The sequence below is a fragment of the Emys orbicularis genome, chromosome 2, assembly GCF_028017835.1.
Source record: "Emys orbicularis isolate rEmyOrb1 chromosome 2, rEmyOrb1.hap1, whole genome shotgun sequence".
Classification (NCBI taxonomy): Eukaryota; Metazoa; Chordata; order Testudines; family Emydidae; genus Emys; species Emys orbicularis.
This window is the reverse complement of record NC_088684.1, coordinates 227,708,842-227,728,805: the sequence shown is the minus strand read 5'-3', so window position 1 is coordinate 227,728,805 and position 19,964 is coordinate 227,708,842. Positions and strand designations below refer to the sequence as shown.

At 46.0% G+C, this 19,964-nt stretch overlaps 1 protein-coding gene across 1 annotated transcript; it reads right to left on the bottom strand.

The window, feature by feature from the left end:
* Nucleotides 1-47: 47 nt before the first annotated feature.
* On the bottom strand, nucleotides 48-18,113 carry PP2D1 (protein phosphatase 2C like domain containing 1). The gene is made up of 4 exons (XM_065398418.1): nucleotides 18,101-18,113; nucleotides 10,744-11,152; nucleotides 5,850-6,871; nucleotides 48-1,150 (listed from the first exon to the last, which is right to left on the bottom strand). The coding sequence occupies exons 1-4, from the start codon at nucleotides 18,111-18,113 to the stop codon at nucleotides 174-176; spliced, it is 2,421 nt and encodes an 806-aa protein (XP_065254490.1). The 3' UTR covers nucleotides 48-173.
* Nucleotides 18,114-19,964: the final 1,851 nt, after the last annotated feature.

The following is a 19,964-nucleotide window of genomic DNA, read 5'->3' as shown; positions in this document are numbered from 1 at the left end:
AATCTTTATTGCATTTTAGCAGTTAGTGCTTTCACACAGTTACAGAAAAATGACTTTTGCCCCAAAATGGGTTGACCAGGTGAGGATGACACTTTAAGACTCATGTAACTTGACTTGCCTAAATCTAGGGTATATTGTACACACTTTGGTTGGTACTCTGTCCGGTAAGCACATTACACATTTTGAATATAATTAGGTATCTTATCACATCCATTTAGAAGTGCAACCAAAATAGTAATATTATCTCGAGAACCTGCTGCTAATGCAGTTTTTACCAGTTGTTTACTAATGTAATTTGCTGCACTGTCATAGAATGTTGCCGAATTTATTTCTCCTTTGCTGGCAATTTGTGAATGTGATCCACGATTATTAGACAGATATGCTTTTGTATCATCGTCAAACTGTTTCAGTTCTTTAGAACCTTCATGACTGCCAGAGGCTGACTGGATTATCTCTGTGTGTTGTGAACATGTTCCGTGATTATTAGACAGACAAGCTTTGGTATCCGCTTGTTTTACGTGATCGTCTAACTGCTGCACTTCTTCAGAACTCTCTTTGTTAGAGCCTGGCTGCATCCTGTTTTCATTTTGCGAATCTCTTCTGTTACATGAACATGATTTTTTATTATTTTGTTTCAGACTGCCTTCATGTTGATTCTGGAGGAAAGCCTCTTTATTAAAATACCATAATTGGATTCTGTCTTCTAAGTCATTAATATCCATTGAACTACATAAATAGTCTTCATAGGGAACTATTGAATACTGATATTTGTGCATAGAAATCTCTTCTCGCTGGGCATACATTTCCAAATAAGAGGTGAACATTCTTAGAGTTAATATAACCACTTCATTTTTATCCAGAACTTCCCAAAGCCCATTAGAAGCTAAAATAAGGAATTGACATGAATCATCTGTAGGGACAGATATGGTATGTGGTACAGGAATAACAGATTTTTTCAACTTTGGATCTCCATGATGTCCAAGGCCACGAGTAGCTCTGATGAGCCCTTCAACTAGTCCTTTTGGTTCATTTGTGCTGATGTTTCCACCATTCTGAAGTATACGGTCTCTTTCCTTTGAATTAGAAGTGCTGTGTTCTTTGGTAAGGCAGTAGCTTTTTCCATTTTTGCATAAGACTGCATGTATATTACCTAAAATAAAATAAGTACATTTTGCATTTCATAGTGTGACTGAATTTTTTTTTTACTAAACACTATTAGGTTATTCACAGTAATGAGCCATTTTGACAGGTGAAATCTTGTATTGTCCCTTTCACTTAGCTTTTGACACATTTGCATGCTGACATCCATCCTTATGCTGTTCTGCTTGTCACTGGTCTCTCAAATCTTTGCTGATTGAAGGAGTATCTGTACTTTCTAAAATGTCACTGTAGCATTGTATTTCAAAACTTTTGATGGGTTGTAATTGAAATTCAAAATATCAGGCTAAGAATGTAATCCTGTGTAAATTCCAGCAGCTGATAATGAATTTCAAACATAGTTCAGTGCTTGCAGATCGTGTTGGCCTAAAGGCTTAAGCACCTTTTTTAAATAGCTATTTAAAATGTATACATTTTTTAAATCTTGTATAGTTCCAGAAAGAAAGTGAATGTACAGGAAATAAAATAAACAGTTTAGCATTTCTCCTGGTTCCAGTCAGAATGTGCTTATCAGTTAGTCTTTCACAGTGTAGTCTGTAGTCTTTCACTAATATAGGGTCTAAATATTTAGTACTTGTGTCTCTTGTAAAGAAGAGAAAGATACATTAATTTTTTGCGACTTGGTTTTCATTTGTAATTTATGCCATGATCAGATACTGCAGTGGTGGTTGTAATCTAAGCAATGGGATAGCTATAACTGATTACGTATATTATGTATTGCCACTTACATTAAAATATTCTGCTTAGTTTTCCTGTCACCATGCTGTAGACAAAGAGTAGCTCCTCAATTACAATGAATTGCTTATTTAAAAAGTACATGCTTTTGCAAGATCCAAAAGACTTATGCTGGTATGATCTTTGAAATGGAAAATGCTTAAGTCTCAATACAAGGTGCACATGGTAACAAAGCGCAAATTAGGACATGCCAGCTATAACGGGTTGTTCTCAGGAATAAGGTAGTCTTAATTTTTTTCTGAAGTTGCATGATGAGCTGTTGTAACCTCATATGAAAGGCCATTAAATTGACTAATTCCACGCTATATCAACTAATTTGACAATAGCATTAATCTATTCTGAGGATTAAAAGTCCTCTGCAGCCTGAGGTGGAGAACCTTTGTCTGAGCCAGCAGGGGAAAGAAAATGCTTGGGTCCTTCTAAGAATGGCATTTCACCTCTTAGTGGGTTTTACGGAGAGGGACTCCATAGTGGATTTCCTGAATTGAAGAATGCAGTGGAAGACCACTGACTGGCACAGCCAGAGAGCGGTGGGTCTTCAGTTCTTTCCCCTGCCTGAAATGGCATACTGCATATGGCAGCAATGGTTCCTTCCCTCTTGTTTTGAGATAGAGTAGGAACAGGTTTCTGGGCCTCAGAAGGTATTTTCCCCTTGCTGCTAGATTGGCCCTGCCAGGTTGAGTTTTTTCACCTTTCCTGCTGCAGCCTAGGAAGACCCAGAAGTTAGGATAGGTGAGGCTGGGAGGTGTTTATCTAGTTACAGCTTGTTGGGTGTCTACTGCAGGTATTTGGTCCTGCTTACAAATATACACCAGAACTGGAAGCAATATTAGGGGCACACATCCCCTAAAGAAGGGAATGGATAAATTGTTTGGAGCTCCTAATGTCATCCTCAACCTACCTATAAAGGGAGGGAAAGATTCCAGCAACAGTGCCTAGGATCAGGTTGAAAGTTTTTGAGTAGCGCTTTCCCAGATGTCCTGTGTCTCTGGCAGTGTCTGAGACAATTCTACTCTGAAAAGTGTAAAAAAGGCATCATCTTGTACAACAGTGGTCCCTTTGTGGATTTGGAGACCTAGGTTCTTGCTTACGAGACATAACTTTTTTTTTTTTTTTTTTACTGTTTACTTTTTTTTCTTGTTAGCATTGCAGAGCCAGTAGTGAGCTGGATTCTATTCTTTGTGTCAACAAATTTGTTTGCTAAATTCAAATCAGTTACACCTATGCAAGTCCAATGAAGGCAGGTGAGAGTCCCATTCTGATGAACCAAAGGAAGTTTGCCAAACCAGGAATTGGGGCATGGAGTCTACAGATGTCTCCAAGAGCTGGGTGGGTGATTTAATGTGGGGAAAATGAAAACAGTTTAGATGGTCCCCTGCCATCTAAAATATTCTCTCTCCCTACTCCACAGATCTGCAGGCATCCCATTTCAGTTGCTCATCATATGCTCCAAAAACTCCAGTTCCCCTTTCATGTATCAAGAAACACTGCATACCCAATTCCTAAAACACTCCTATAAAGCCTTTGTGTGCTGACCTCAGCAATTACTGGGTGACTGCAAATGTATGCATGGACCAAATATATGTAAATAGTGAAAGTATGAGCTTGGTGTTAAGTTTTTGCATGTGCACACTAGAAGCACGTGATTTGGAGTTAGACTATTATCATGATTTGTTAATTATGATTTCTAGGTGTGATATGTTAAATGAGGTTCCCTTTTGGATACTTCCTCCCCTACCCTCTACCCCAGTGGTTTGCATGGGTGGGTTTTATGCTAAAGGAACCTTTCCTGTAACCAGCAGAGTTCTTGGTGATTATATTAGACTATACCATACTTAGGAGGACACGAGTATAAGAAGCTTCTGGTGGCAGATCATAGTATAATGCAGAGATGCTACATTATATTAAAATTGAGTGAGACTGAGTGAGTTCTAGCATGATTTTTGCTAATCTCACAGTCCAGACTGACAATCAATCTCAATCTCTCTCTCTCTCTCTATTGCAGAAAAGGGTTGCTTCTGAGAATTATTACATGGTGGTTTTATGACCCAACTGTCTTGTCTCTTAAGGCTAAACTGAAAACTACCACATTTTCTTGTCTGCTACTCTAAAATTGAACCTGGCACTTGTAAGATGATGCACCAGCTCTCCCTTGGCATGGGGGAGAGGGGAAGGGCAAGGGGAATCAAGCTTCATCTTAATGGTGTATGAATCTAATGCATTTAAAACAAATGGTTCATTGGGTAGTTAGACTTCATTTTTATTCAATGTAATTGAATAAAATATCAAATGGTGGATTGTGTTTGGGCCAATCTTTTCAAAAGGATTTAAAAAAAAAAACAAAGTACCTCAAAATGACTCCAAGCCCTATTTCATTACCTATGTTAGACCTGGACCATGTGATTAATAGAGCCTAAGGTAAAGCTTGGGTTGGGATTGGGGCATAGGGCAGAGCATTTTAGATATGAGGGGGCTGAGGAATCATCCCAAACTTGCTGCATTTGGACCATGTTACCGTCCCATTGAACTATACAGGCTTTCCCTTACTACATGAAGTGACAAATGGGTTCCAATATTTTCCGGGCTAACAGTAACCCATTTCTCCCAGATTAAGTGCAATTCATAGTCTCACAGCTGGTTTCCAAGTACTAGTGGGATCGGAGCACTTAAAATGCTCATAATAATTGTACAAGCTTGTCTAACCGGCCATTGTCAGATATTTGTTTGGTGCAATGGAGAGTGATGTCTTTAGATGTTCTTAATCATAAGGCACTACTGCTACAAAGTCTCAAAATTTAATGATCAGAGATCATTTCCATGCCAAAAGACACTTTTTTGTTTCTATTTATCCTGGGTCTTTCTACTCAGCTGTAGAATTTGGTTTAGTCTGGGAATGATCCTACTTTTGTTCTGTTTTGAGACCTGTGACACATCTGCAACGCAGTTGAATACTTTGCTTCAAATCCCACAAGGACCTTGTGTACACTAATGAATTTTACCCCAAAAATTCCCCAGGGAGATTTAATGAGCAGAGATAATTAGTGAAAGCTAACAGTACCTTGTCTAGAGTAGGGCTACCACTGTGCATCTGAACTGGATAGCAGTGGTGAGAATTTATTGGTAATATTCCCTATTGTCATTGTCAATGGACTTAATTGTGGCTATTGCAGCTATAACCAGGTAAAAGCAGGATTCTATTGAAAACAGAATCAGATCTGAGCAGAGTTTCCACCTAAAATACTCCCAAAGGGGAAAAGAATCTCCATAAATTACCCTTGAACATTACATTTCAAGAGTAGCACTAGCTCTCCTCCCCATGTCACAACAGAATAAAAGAGATTACTCTCAGTTGCCTTTGGCACAGTACTATAAACAGCAGAAGCAGTCAGATCCTTATCTACACCCATGCACCTGAGCTGCTACTAATGCCAGTGTTTTGTTGGGGTTTGAGGGGGGTAAAATTCCCTAGTATAGACATTGCATATGTGTCTCTTCTTAAGTTTGACCCACATTTGGCTTAAGTTTTCACCAAAGTTAAAATGAATGAGACTTGGAGAAAGGGAAGACTTCTGATTTTTGTGCCATATCCCACACTAAACCTTCAGTTTTCCTCCTTTAACTGTTTCTTCCACCTTTTTATGCTGGTCACTTTTCCTGCATCCCTCAAAGTCTTGTAATTATACCAGTGACCCTAAATGTTCGCTTAATTTACAGCTGTAAGTCAAACATACTATCAGATATATGGATGAACTGTCTTATTGTCTGACATTAGCATTCATTGCACAGGGTTTCATCTTGTACCCTCCAGAATGTCAAATAAAACCTCTTACCGCTAAACTTGGCTTAGATTTTTTTCCCCCCATTGTAATTGGGGGAGGAGGGAGAGCACCAAAAAAACACCCAGCCCCCCCCCCGCCCCAAAAAACAGCCATTCCGTAAGTCAATAACTTACATACCAATGTTAGCAATATGCAGTATCCCAGAACTGCTTTCGGATGGATTTGCTGAATTAGTAGTAGTGTTTTCAAGCAGCATTGTCTCCTCTTGTTCCTTGATGCTCTTTTCATTACTGATCCTTTCCACTAAACAGGTAACAGCTGTACAGCTACTCCAGCGAACTTTGGAAACCTCATTCCTTCCAAGTCGTAAAAGTCTGTCCATTCTCCAAAAGGACTTCGCATATGCTTTGTGAATCCATTCATAAGTGTGTGGCTTGGTTTTCTTATCACTGTCTGTTTTACCAGAGAAAACCTTTTCCTGATCCCTGTAATTTCCCTTGATTACTGTGACAAAAGAATCTAGGATCTGTTCCTCATTTCCACTCACTTTATAAGAGGAATCAGTCTGAGACAGTTGGTCAAGAAATAAAAGTGGAAACTCTGCTGAAACTGTCTCAGCAGCAAACACACCATGATATCCATCGAATAAGCCCCAAAAACACGTATCTGACCTATTTCCATAATTATCTAGCACAATGAATGTATCTTCCATATCTGCTCGCCATGTTGAATTTTTGTCTTGGCAAATTGCTAATGCTTTTATTAGAGAATTGCTTACTTTCTTGAGGTATCCAGAACTGTCAACAATATTATCAACACTAAAATATGAGGTGCCCTTTGATTTATTCTTAAGTAGCTCTAACGAACAATCAATCTTCTGTTTGTCTCTTTCAGTGTATTTAGAAAACTTGATCAGTCTTGAAATTAATTGCTGTCTCTGAAGTAAAAGTTTGTTGGTGTCCATTTCAATCCATGGACGATGATAACCCAGTAGAGCTAGGGCTTTGTGCTCTTTTTTATGATAAAAAAGTTGATGTGGGTATATTGTTTGTTGACATATTGAACAAAGAACTGGAATATCCCCAGAATCTATTTTCCTGGGCACAAAACCGACCTTCTCAGTCTGATTTTCCTCATGTCTGTAGAGTTCAAAGTCAGCTGTTTTTGAAGTACTTTGTAAATTTGGTTCCCATGTCATTCTGCAAAAGGAGTTGAATGTTATTAAAATCCCCTTTTAATATCCAATACAACTACAATAATCTAACCTTCATGCATGCCCTCTTTTAATCTCAAAATTATTAGCATTACTTTATATTCATGTATATGTCCAAGAAGCTGGAAGATTTAAGCTGAATGTACATGGTGTATATAAAATTACTAACTAAGGTTGCAAAGCTAAGCACTCAAAAGTTAGGAAATGCCAGAATTCAGGGCACAGACTGAACAGCGCTCACACTGCATAAGCAGCTTATTCAGTGTTTTGTTTTATCCTTGTCCAATGTATATGATCCCACTCCTTATTTACAGCACACTATTAAAACACTTCTCTGAATACAGAATTATTAATTTCTTCATGGGCTTTTGTATGGGTCTCATCACTATTGTAGCTGAATACTTCACAAACTTATTTTCACAACACCCTGGTAATAGGGCACTATCCCCATTCTACAGATGTGGAAGGGAAGCTCAGAGAAATCAAAGTAATTTTGGATGCCTAATTTGAGACTTCTAGCGTCAAAGAAATATATTTAAATAGCACTTTTTTCTTTGAGTGATTGCTCGTGTATTCTACAATAGCTGTGCGTGCTCACCACATGCACCGGTGTCGGAAGTTCTTCCCCTAGCAGTACCCGTAGGGGAGCACCCCAGCAACCCCTGGAGTGGCGCCTCTACAGCGCGGTATAAGGGGTGCTGCGCGCTCCCCCCACCCTCAGTTCCTTCTTGCCGCCAGTGAAGGTGCTTCGGAACTGCTCTGCTCCAGCTTTGCTGTAGCTTGTCCCCAGATCTTTTGTTCGTTCAGTGTATGTGACCTGCAGTTAGTAGTTTAGTTAGTGCGCCCATGCCGGGGTATGCCCCATGCCCAGGTTTAAGTTGTGTGACACTTGTAGGTGACCGATGCCAGTGAATGATCCGCACACTGACTGTTTACGCTGTTTGGGTGAAACTCATCTCAGCGATCGCTGCAAGATTTGTAAGTCGTTCAAACCAAGAGAGACGGAGACATTAGGCTCCAGGCCATCCTGATGGAGTCAGCGTTGACCCTGACTTCGGCGCACCGCTCCGAGTTGACACCAGGTACCGCAGTATCGGTGCGCGGTGACCCCCTAGCGCCATCTACCAGTCGGCACCGCTCCCTGTCCGCGGGGCATGCCAAGAAGGCTAAGGAGAGGCCGCCTCCGCCGCAGCACCGGAGCAAGACCGGGGGAGGGGCTACACCAGGGATCGGCAACCTTTCAGAAGTGGTGTGCCGAATCTTCATTTATTCACTCTAATTTAAGGTTTCGCATGCCAGTAATACATTTTAACGTTTTTAGAAGGTCTCTTTCTATAAGTCTATAATATATAACTAAACTATTGTTGTATGTAAAGTAAATAAGGTTTTTAAAATGTTTAAGAAGCTTCATTTAAAATTAAATTAAAATGCAGAGCCCCCCGGACCGGTGGCCAGGACCCGGGCAGTGTGAGTGCCACTGAAAATCAGCTCGCATGCCGCCTTCGGCACATGTGCCATAGGTTGTCTACCCCTGGGCTAGATCCATGTTGGGCAGTCCTCGGTCCCCATCGGCCTCTAGGCCTCCGACTCAAGTTGAGTGGAGTAGCCCGGCCCATGCGGAGCAGGCTTCCCCGGATGTCTGGATGCCCTCCACGCCAGAGGCCTTGCAAGCGGCCCAGGACGTTATCTCCATGCCGGTACCAGGAGCACCGCCAATGTTGGGCCCGTGGTCCAGGGGCAACCCGCCACTGGGATCTCCGCAGTCGCCCCTGCCTCGGTACCTGTCACTGTCAAGGGAATGTTCCTGACACCATTCGCCGCTCAGCGACCATCCCGTGCGTAGTTCACACAGGTCGCCGTCGACCCCCACCAGGTTGTCTTGCTGGGTTCCGACGGACAGAGACTTCAGGCACCGTTCTGCCTCGAGGAGCGGACACCCATGGGACTGAGGCAGACAATGCCAAAGGTCCTCATCTCAGAGGAGCTATTGTAGCCAGTTGCGATGGAACGTTGACGCCGTTCCCATTCGTTGTCTCGCTCCAGGACCTTGCCACGGCACCGCTCCCGGGCGTCGATCGTCGGTGCCTCACTGTTGCGGATCCGCCCTCTGGAGCCGATTGTGGAGCAGCCGCTACCGGCAGTACCGTTCCTCCACGTTGAGATCACGGTCTTGTGGTTGGCAGCGCTCCCGGCAACGCCGCTCCTTCCCGTCCAGGGACAGCGGCAGGTCGTATGTCAGCCCGGCCTCCCTTCATAGTCGTCCATTGATGGGTCAGGCCGAACAGCCTGCTCCGCCGGTGCCACAGCAGGTGCAGTGGTACCAGGCCCCGTGGCTGGCACAGTGGTTCCAGTGGGCACTGTGTTCCCCAACGCAGCCCCTGGTGGGGGCTCGCTTAGTGGCTGGAGCCTCGGAATGGCTGTCGGCCTCCCTCTCCCAGCCTCCGAGAAAGGAGTTGGTGGGACGTGCATCTTCGGTGCCATACCCAGAGAGAGAACAGGTGGTGGATCCTCTGGTGCCAGTGGACATGCAAAGTACTGTACCTGCCTCCTCCCCCTCCCCGGATGAGGTGATTGGGGCCCCTCCATCCCGCAGGAGGACTCTAAAGCCCACCAGGAACTATTGAAAAGGGTGGCGTCAAACCTCAACCTTCAGGCAGAGAAGGTGGAGGAGCCCGCGGACTCCCTGTTTAACGTCCTGTCCACCTCGGTACCTGGCAGGGGTGGGGAAAATTTCAAATGCCTTGTGGCAAACCCCGGCCTCATTGCCCCTCAACTCTAAGAGAGCGGAACACAAGTATTTTGTGCCCGCCAAGGGGCATGAATATTTATACACCCATCCTGCCCCTAACTCCCTGGTGGTTGAGTCAGTCAACCACAGGGAGCGGCAGGGCCAACTAGCCCCCACTCCGAAAAATAAAGATTCAAGGAGGCTGAATTCCTTTGGCAGAAAAATTTATTCATCCTCGAGCTTCCAGTTACGGGTGGCGAACCATCAGGCTCTTCTGGGCCGGTATGAGTTCAATCTGTGGAACTCTCTCTGCCCAAGTTCGAGGACTCCCTCCAGGAACATGACAGGAAGGAGTTCAAAGCTCTACTGGAGGAGGGTACAGCGGCTGCCAGGGAAACCCTGCAGGCAGCGTCGGATGCGGCGGACATGGCCACACGGTCCATGGCCTCCGTGGTGTCCATGAGAAGGGCGTCGTGGCTCTTGCTGTCTGGGCTGTCCAGTGAGGCACAGACTTCCCTGCAGGACCTCCCATTTGATGGCAAAGCTCTGTTTGCAGAACAGCGGACATAAAACTGCATGGCCTGAAAGACTCCCGCACGATGCTTAAGACTCTTGGCCTCTATGTTCCAGCTCCGGCTAGACCTAAGTTTAAGCCGCAGCAGGCTCCTGCCCAGGCCACCCACTCTAAATATGAGCCCCCTTATAAAAAGTCGTGGGACTATAAGAAATGCCTGCAGAGGCATTCTTGGCCTGCCCCCCAGTCTGGGTCCTTCAAGGGCAAACAGGCAGGGAAACGGCAGTTTTGACTGTATGCCCGGGATCGACCTACCAGTTCACATCAGGGATCCACCCTCAATAAAGCTTCCTTTCTCCAACTGGTTGTGTGCTTTTCTCTCTGAGTGGTCGCGGCTGACCTCGGACCAATGGGTCCTCAGCACCATCTCCTGGGGCTACACCCTCCAGTTTACCTCTACCCCGCCCAACCACCCTCCGCCCCCGTTCCCCCTGGGGGACGCCTCTCACGAGGCCCTGCTCAAGCAGGAGGTGGGGCAGCTCCTGGGCCTAGGAGCGGTGGAAGTGGTGCCAGCGGAGTTCAAACGCAAGGGGTACTACTCCCTCTGTTTTCATACCCGAAGGCCAAAGGGGGGCTCAGCCCATCCTGGACCTGCGAGGCCTGAACCAGTACATGGTGAAGCTCAAGTTCCGCATGGTCTCCATCATTCCCTCCCTGGATCCCGGGGACTGGTACGCTACCCTCAATCTGCAGGACGCGTACTTCCACATCCATATATTCGAGGGGCACAGACGCTTCCTCCATTACACAGTTGGACAGGAACACTACCAATTTACGGTCCTCCCATTTGGCCTGTCCACTGCCCACAGGGTATTTACAAAGTGTATGTCTGTGGAGGTGGCCTACTTCAGGAACCATGGGGTCCAGATTTTCCCCTATCTGGATGCCTGGCTGGTCAAGGGCAGCTCCTGTTCGCAGGTGCAGGATCAAGTGGCGCTCCTCTGTCCACGTGCGCCACTCTGGGCCTGTTGGTAAATAACACCAAGTCCACATTAGTCCTAGTTCAACGCACAAAGTTTATCGGGGCAGTCCTGGACGCCACATCGGCCAGAACCTCCCTCCCACCGGACAAGTTTGAGACCCTAAAAGGGCTCCTCAACACAGTCATGAGGTTTCCAGTGACAACAGCCAGAGCGTGTCTCCAGCTCTTGGGTCATATGTCGGCGTGCACATATGTGGTTCGTCACGCCAGACTCAGGATGAGGCCCCTCTGGTTAGCCTCGTGTTCTCCCAGGCCAGAGACAAGATGGACAAGGTCCTCACTGTGCCCGAACCGGTGATCGCCTCCCTTCGATGGTGGTCCCCTCCCAGGGAACATGCTCTGCAGGGTCCCGTTCAGAGGCAGGCCACCGTCGATGGAACTGGTGTCCGACGCGTCGGACCTTGGGTGGGAAGACCATGTGGGAGACGTTCAGACCCAAGAGCTGTGGTTGGCACAGGACCTGGCCCTCCACATAAACGTCAAGGAGCTCAGGGTTGTCCGGCTGGTGTGCGTGGCCTTCCGCTCGCACCTGGAGGGCCGTGTGGTCAGGGTTTTCACGAACAACACGGCCTCGATGTTTTACATCAATAGGCAAGGCGGTGCCCGATCATCTGCCCTCTGCCTGGAAGCCCTCCAGCTGTGAGACTTCTGTATAGCTCACGACATACGGGCCTACCACCTACTGGGTGCCCAGAATTCGTGGGCGGATCACTTGAGCAGGGACTTTTCCTCTCAGCATGAGTGGTCTCTTCACTCATAGATGGTGCACAGATTTTTCCAAGAGTGGGGAACTCCCCAGGTGGACCTGTTTGCAACTCGAAGGAACCGTTGCTGTCCCCGGTTCTGATCATAGGGGACTGGGATGGGGTGCTATCCCTGATGCCTTCCTCCTATCCTAGTCAGGCCAGTTGCTCTATGCCTCCCCTCGGTTCCCACTGATTGGCAAGGTCCTGGAAAAAATAAAGACAGACAGTCCTCCTGATTGCCCCGGCGTGGCCAAGGCAGCATTGGTACGGGACCTTCACGAGCCTGGCAGTTGCCCCACCACGGCCGTTACCGTCCCACCTGGACCTGATCTCCCAGGACCAGGGCCACTTCCTCCACCCCAACCTAGCAGCACTCCACCTCACGGTGGCTGAGTGGGGCGTCTCCCCCGTGGCTGCACCAATCCAGCTCATTTTGGACTACCTCCTTCACCTTAGAGCCCAGGGCTTGGCGCCCTCATCTGTCAAGGTGCACTTGGCAGCCATATCGGCCTTCTACCTGCCGATGCAGGGGCACATGGTATTCTCCCATGCCATGACTGGCCGATTCCTTAAGGGATTGGATCGTCTCTTCCCGTACGTTAGGCCACCAGTCCCGTAGTGGGACCTGAACTTGGTGCTGACCCGGCTGACGGGTCCCCCATTTGAGCTGCTAGCTACGTGCTCCTGGTCGCAACTCTCATGGACGGTAGCCTTCCTGGTAGCGATCACGTTGGCTAGGCGGGTCTCAGAACTCAGGGCCCTGACCTCCAAGCCCTTGTACACGGTGTTCCATAAGGATAAGGTCCAGCTCTGCCCACACCCTTCGTTCCTCCCGAAGGTGGTCTCCGCCTACCACATGGGTCAGGACATTTTCCTGCTGGTCCTCTGCCCCATGCATCCAGTGAGGAGCGCCGCCTCCACTCGCTGGATGTGAGACGGGCTCTGGCTTTTTACCTGGAGCGGACTAAGCCGTTCAGGAAGTCTTTGCAGCTGTTCATTGCCTTAGTCGAACGCATGAGGGGTCAGCCGATCTCCACTCAGCGGCTCTCCAACTGGATCACCTTGTGCATCCGTACCTGTTATGACCTGGTGGGAATCCCCCAGCCATCAATTGTGAGGGCACACTCACTAGGGCTGCCACATGGTCTTCAGTTCACAGGTTCACCTCTCATTATGCGATCGTCTCCCAGACCAGGGACGACGCCGTGTTTGGTAGGGCTGTGCTCCATCCCGAGAATTTGGGAACTCCTACCCGGCTCCAACAGATATAGTTTGGAATCACCTATTGTGGAATACACATGAGCAATCACTCGAAGAAGAAAAGACAGTTACCTTTTCCGTAACTGGTGTTCTTCGAGATGTGTTGCTCATGTCTATTCCACATCCCACCCACCTTCCCCTCTGTCGGAGTTGTCTGGCAAGAAGGAACTGAAGGTGGGGGGCGCATGCAGCACCCCTTATACCGCGCCATGGAGACCCCACTCCAGGGGTCGCTAGGGGCACTCCCCTATGGGTACTGCTAGGGGAAAAACTTCCGGCACCAGTGCACGTGGCGAGCACACACACCTATTGTGGAATAGGCATGAGCAAGACATCTCAAAGAACACCAGTTACAGAAAAGGTAACTGTCTTTTATATGTTCAAAATGCATCTCCCATTGACAATAATTTTAGCTGTAAAAACTCAACCCTAAGGTCTCAAGTGGAAAAATAGTATGTTTTTATGTAATTAAGACTACCATAATGCATATGCACAAAGGGACTGAATTAACATTGCACAGGCGACCTTCATTCTGGCCTTTTCCTAACTTTTGAGTGTTTGACTTTGCAACCTTATGTTTTTTAATGTCGTTTTTTGTGTGTAATTTCCTAGCTTTTAAAAAAAGCAAACTGAAAAAACAACACTGCCATGCTGTGGCTTCATATTGACCCCTTCATGGCTCATAAGCAGGGTTGCAACCTTTAGATCCACAGCACAGACCTCTGTCCCTTGAGCTAAGGGAACAACTGATACTAATAGGAGGTTGTCACCCTCTGTCTGAAGCAGCACTAGAAGGGGATGAGATGCGTGCTTTTCCCGTGGATTTCACAGATATTTGCTGACAACAGAGGAATGGTGGGACTCCGAGATCTTGGGTTCCATTTCAGTTTCTGCAGGGCAGTATTAACTAGTGGGCATAGACCCTTCTGTGCCTGTGCCTCCCAACCCTAATCCCTTTTGCTGGTCCTTTCTCTCCCTGTCTCTCAATTCCTTGTCTGAGTCTCTACTCTCCATGCTCCTTGTCCCACTCTCCAATCCCCCAGACTCCCCATCCAAGTCCCAATCTTTCCCCAGCCCTGTCTCCCAGTTTCCTATCTAAGCAACTTGTTCTAATCCCCACTTGGCTTTTTGTCCAATCTCAGTCTTCCCCAACACTGGCTCCATGTCTCCTTGCCTAGCCAGTCCCAATTTCCCCATATCCCTGGCTCCTCCTATGATCTCCGTCTCCTCCCATTCCTAGCTCCCAGTCAGTCTCCTTGCCCAGCCAGTCCCAGTATCATCCCCCCCGACCCAGGGCTGGCTCCAGGCACCAGCGAATGAAGCAGGTGCTTGGGGCGGCCAATGGAAAGGAGGGCGGCACGTCCAGGTCTTCGGCGGCAAGTCCCTCAGTCCCTCTCGGAGGGAAGGACCCGCCGCCAAATTGCCACCGAAGAATGAAGCGGCGCGGTAGAGCTGCTGCCGAAGTGCCACCAATTGCAGCTTTACCTTTTTTTTTTTTTTTTTCTGCTTTGCTGCTTGGGGCGGCAAAAAAGCTGGAGCCAGCCCTGCCCCCACCACCAATTCCTTGTTTTAGTCTACTCTTTCCATCCCATCTCAGCCCCTGGTCCAGCTCTTGTCCTCTCTTCATTTCAGTCCTACTCCTCCACACTGCCTGTGAACCAGCAGGGGGAACACTGAAATCACAGGAGAGTTGCCCTGTTCTCAGCTATTAGGCCTGACACTCCTGGAGCAGCAAGCGCAGAGAAAGTCTTGTTCAACCACTGCAGCTCCAGCACGTAGCATGCTCAGTGCAGATGGAATTGTCAGGAAATTTAGCTATCGACCACTAATAAAGTCTCTATGGAGCATGTGTGAACTGAGATTTTTCCAGGGGCTTATAACTTAACATATTTGGGAGGATTTGCCTAGGGATGGCATAAGGCACACATCTGACACCAGGGTGAATCCCTCGCCAAATTCCTAATCCCTGCTTTAGAGCATGGGGGCACAGGAGTGTCTCAGTTATAAGAATTTGTTTAACATGGGCAAAACAATGTGTTTTTCCTAGTCTTTTATTCTTGGAAACAAACAAAAATTAAAAATAAATAAATTAAATCAGTCTGAAGCATGGAAAAAATCCACTCAAACAGTTAAAGCTGTAAGTGAAAAGGTTTTATAATAGGAAGTCAACCTTATCGATAGGTGGCACTACCAGCTCTGCTTATAATATGTAATGGCTGAGAAATCATGCAGATGGTATTATGAAGCACTTAAACTCTCTCCTGTGCTTATATTACTGTAATGTGATATGATATGTATAAAAATCACAACTCCTTGTATAGCATTGCCTCAATCTATTTATCTATAGAAACTAGTGTGTGTACATAGGTCCTCAGATACTACAATGACAGGTATAGTGTAAAAACCTAGAAGTGTTGAGTGTGGCACAGCTAACTACAGTATACAGCATTCTATCTAGCAAATAGACATACACGCTGTGTTTGTATGTATGAGTACATATGTATAAATATGAGAGAGAAATTGGTGTTTGTTAGAGGTAAGACTGCAAAATAGTTTTCACTATAACTTCTAGTCACAGACATAATTTCCCAATATACGCTTGTAATACAGTGGGGAGAGACCCACCAGCAAGGCAATGTCTTTGTCAACAATTTCTTACTCCCAAATGCAGGTCTGCCCTGCTGTAGGAACTCTTCCCCAAAGTGCCTTTCTGGGGTCTGGCCCTTTAAATGTAGTAGAGCCAAGCAGCTGCAGGCCTAAGGTGTCTACTTGGCGATTAGCACTGCTGCCTGTAGTTCCCTGTTGCCAAGCTGGTAATTATCCTATTTGGTTTCTGAAAGACAGGGATATTTTCCGATGGTAGTGGGTTGGTCAAACAAAATTCCTTCCATTGATTTTTTTAGTCAAAGGAGAGCTAAAAAATATTTTAGCTATTGTAAAAAGCCTGTGATATGGTTAAGATGCCTTATTGAACCTAATGCCTCTGATTAGTTTGAGGTAGGAAAAATCATTTTAAAAGTTATACGTGGACTCCCCCATTTTGTGGTCAGTAGCATCTGCTACAATACTAGCAAACCCTTATTAAAACCATTGTAACACCACAGTGTGTGTTCTCCCTGCCCAGACAGATAGCTATTGCTCTCAGGCTGCAGGGGCTATTTGTATGAGGGAGGTGGTGTCTTGCAGAAATATGTACAGCAAGATTCTCTTAAAATGCTGTACTGCCTTAACAATGCAGATGAAATAATTGCACATGTAACTCCTGTTTGCTGGAAGTGGTACTCTGTCCCCCTCTGGTGGTGGCTAGGCCCCTTGGAGATTCATAAGCCTGCTACAGCTTTGGCCAGTGGTTCTCCACCCACGGCCCAATCAGCACACAGCTCAGTCCATGTGACATCCTCAGGGCCATACAGGTAGTATATATATTGTGTGGATGCGGTGCACATAGCGGCATATGTGGCTCACAATGGTTAATTGGCTGAGAATCACTGGCCTCGGCTAATAGAGAGGTGTCTTTTAGCTCATGCACTAGCAACTCATGCATTTAGCTCCAGAGTTCCCAGCTTTGATCCCCGCTGCCGACACCCATGTGAGGATCAGCATTACACACACATGAAAAAAGGTTGCAGATTCTGTGATTGTGGTGCTATCTGCATGGTTTTGTTGCATTCTGCATATTTTAAATTTTGAACTGAAGGATCAAAAAATTGGTGGCATCAAAAAGGCCTGATGTAAGTGGGGGCGTCTCCAGACTAAATAGCGGGTAGAGTTTTTACAGTCTTGGTTCTGCACAAACGTTGTCAGGTTTAACTAAAATCAGTTTTTAAATTAATTTATTTAAATCAGTGCTTTCCCACTGGTGGACACTCTTAGGGTTTGTCTACACAGGAAAATTGTACTAGTTACACTGGTATGATTAAACAAGGATAGTTACACTGCTATAAATCCTCATGTGGACACTCTTATACCAGAATAAGTGTCCACATGGCACTGGTAGGTGTTAAACTGTCTTTATGATGTATGAAGATTGACTCATTTTTTCCCCTGCTTATTTTTTCCACATCAGAGGTATAAGGTCTTGACTTCCCTATTTCTGCTGGAGGGCGGAAGAACTGCAGGGAAATAGTGACATCACAATATACTGAAACTGAGTTACCGCTTTTTGAGCCCTAAATTGAGTGGAAGAGGAATGAGAAGACTTAAGGTTCCAGCCTACTGCGATATCCCTGTGCAACTCCAGTGCTCCAGCAAGATAAGAGAAACCAAGACCCGGTACTGCTGATGTGTTTAAACATAAAAATAAAGCAGAGAAAAACCACACCTTAAAATGGTGAGAAAAAAATGTCAGGTCACCGTATTAAAGATCAGTAAAAGGGCACCAACAAGATAATATTTGCTAAGCAGTTTGCATCTCAGAGCCCATGCATTAAATCTTGGTTAAAATGTTATTACTATAAAATGTAGGCTACTTGGCTTCTGTAGGACTACTCATATGAGCAAAGCTACTTACATATGTAAGTGTTGCAGGCTATCCGGCCAAACGATTGTGGGGCACACGTTAATATTGCACAATGCATCACAGTCTCAGTAAATATTTTAGTTCTGGGCACTGGTTTACTGCTATTGCACTCTGAGTTGGTCAATATGGGTAAAGCATATAGTTAGTCTGTATCTGCTACTGCTACAGTTTGGCTATAATGCAGGCTAGTGAGGTGACATTTGAATCATATGGTTTTTAATTTGTGTACCTCCACTAATTAAACTGAGCATCAAAAATCTGATGTGTAATGAAAAGTAAAATGTACAAATGTTACCTTCATATAACCATTAAGAATGCAGTATCCAAATGAAAGAGTCATGTAAACATCTTTCCTTACCCACGTCATTCCACTCCCTTCTCCAGGATGTGCTCCTTCCTCACTTACCTATCATGGCCATCGCCTCAACTGTAAACTCTTTGGGGGCACGGGACCTTCTTCCTTGAGCTTTCTCTGATACCCCTCCTGTACGTGTGGGCACTACTACAAGGTAATCACTACTACAAATAATAATAAGATGGATGCAGGAAAGGTGGTTGGCTGACTTACCTTTGCAGTCTGGCACATATAGGAGGAGGAGGAGAAGGAAAAGATGATGTGTCTCTGAGGTCATAGTCTCCCTGAAAATGTCATCACAATATCAGCCAACAACATATTTTTCATCCTCCCAAGGCCACAGTGTGGGAAATTCTCCCTGAACAAGGATCATCCTAACCCCCCCATTGTTTTTCATCTCTTTCCCTTCCCTCCTGTCTCCCTCTTTCCTCCCTTCTTTCTCAATCATCTCTTCCTTCTCTGTCCCACATTTCTTCCTTGAGCTTGCTCGTCCCTATCCGTCCCTCCTTGCCAATGGTGTGGAAATGCTGCTCATGCTATCTCTATGCTGTCAGGTCTTCTCCTCTCCTTCTGACTTGTGCTCTGTTCCCTCGGCATGTAATACATGGACAGGTTGGAGGTGGCTCAAAAGGGAATTGCTTGCACTAGAGAATGTTGATGTTCCCACTACCATTACAACCTTCTAGCAGGCATTTCATACACCTGGCAGCCACACAAATGCTTCCAATGGGAACTAGTATTTGCCGCATCACAGGTACAACTCTTCCTCTGAGCATCGATAAGCTCTGTGTCTCCCTGCTCCACCGTAGTGCCAGTGTAGACCACAAGGGCTGGGATAGTGTCTGCAATGGTGCAATTGGTCCCTTAGTGCAATTCCACAATGCTCCAGCCCTACTCCTCAGTGACAGCTCTGACTGCCCAGAGCATGGCTCTGTCACTTGTCAAGATATCCCCTTACCAGCTGCATGCAGGCCCAAGAGCACTCAAGGCAATATTTATCTGGTCTCAGCGCTACCCAGCCCCTTACCCCAAAACCCCAACTCCAAAAGCAGCATTGAAGACCCACAAGTTTACTGTAAAATAAAACGTATATAAGCTGTATTGAATACTTCTAAAACCTATATAAAAACTCCACCTGAAAGACAAAACTCCCTTGTTAGCCAGCACAGCAACCACATCATAAACCTTCTACCAGGGCACTTACATCATTGGGGGGTGGACTCAGAGGCCATGCACAGCCTCAGAGCATCTAAAAAAGGGACCATAGCAAAAGGGACATTAGTTAGGGGCTGGACAGGAACACTACACTGTGTCTTCCCCAAGTGAATCAACATATCTCACCATTATGCTCTAGCACCCTCTGGTCAGCACCCACCCGTGATATATCCCAGAGCAATGATACAGCCTCACTGGGCCCCACTGCAGGACATATGGGAAGGGGGTCAGGGGAACTTGGCTGGCCACATGGACGGGGAGGGCCCAGAAGAACTTGGGCCCGGACCACTCCCGTTTCTGGATCCTAGGAAAAAACACAAGAGACAGAAGCTGTTAGTCTAGCTACAAAGCAAAAGAAGAAAATTCAAACATAATTAGAATAATTATAGAATAAATGAATGAACATAATTAAGCTCCTTACTTCCCTCCTTGAGTACAGACACTCAATGCTGATGGTGCTCAGCATAATATTGCCTGAGACTTCATGCCACTGTCTTTATGGCACAAATTCAGTAGTTGCTACTAAGTTTCCACCATCACATTTGCAAGCGTGAGGGTGTAAAAGGGTGTCATCTCCGTCCCTTAGGACGGACATGCAGTTCTTTGTGAAGAGCAGAACTATTCAAAGTGGGCAATGGAACCAACCAAAACTGCGGCAAATATACACTTATGTATTATAGATATTATGCACCTGATTCCG

What these genes read in the sequence shown, in the direction of transcription:
- PP2D1 (XM_065398418.1), bottom strand. An exon ending in AGCCCCCCTTTGGCCTTCGG is followed by an intron (nt 6,872 to 10,743) that starts GTATGAAAACAG and finishes CTCCTTTTGCAG; the next exon opens with AATGACATGGGAACCAAATT. An exon ending in ACTGCATATTGCTAACATTG is followed by an intron (nt 1,151 to 5,849) that starts GTATGTAAGTTA and finishes ATTTTATTTTAG; the next exon opens with GTAATATACATGCAGTCTTA.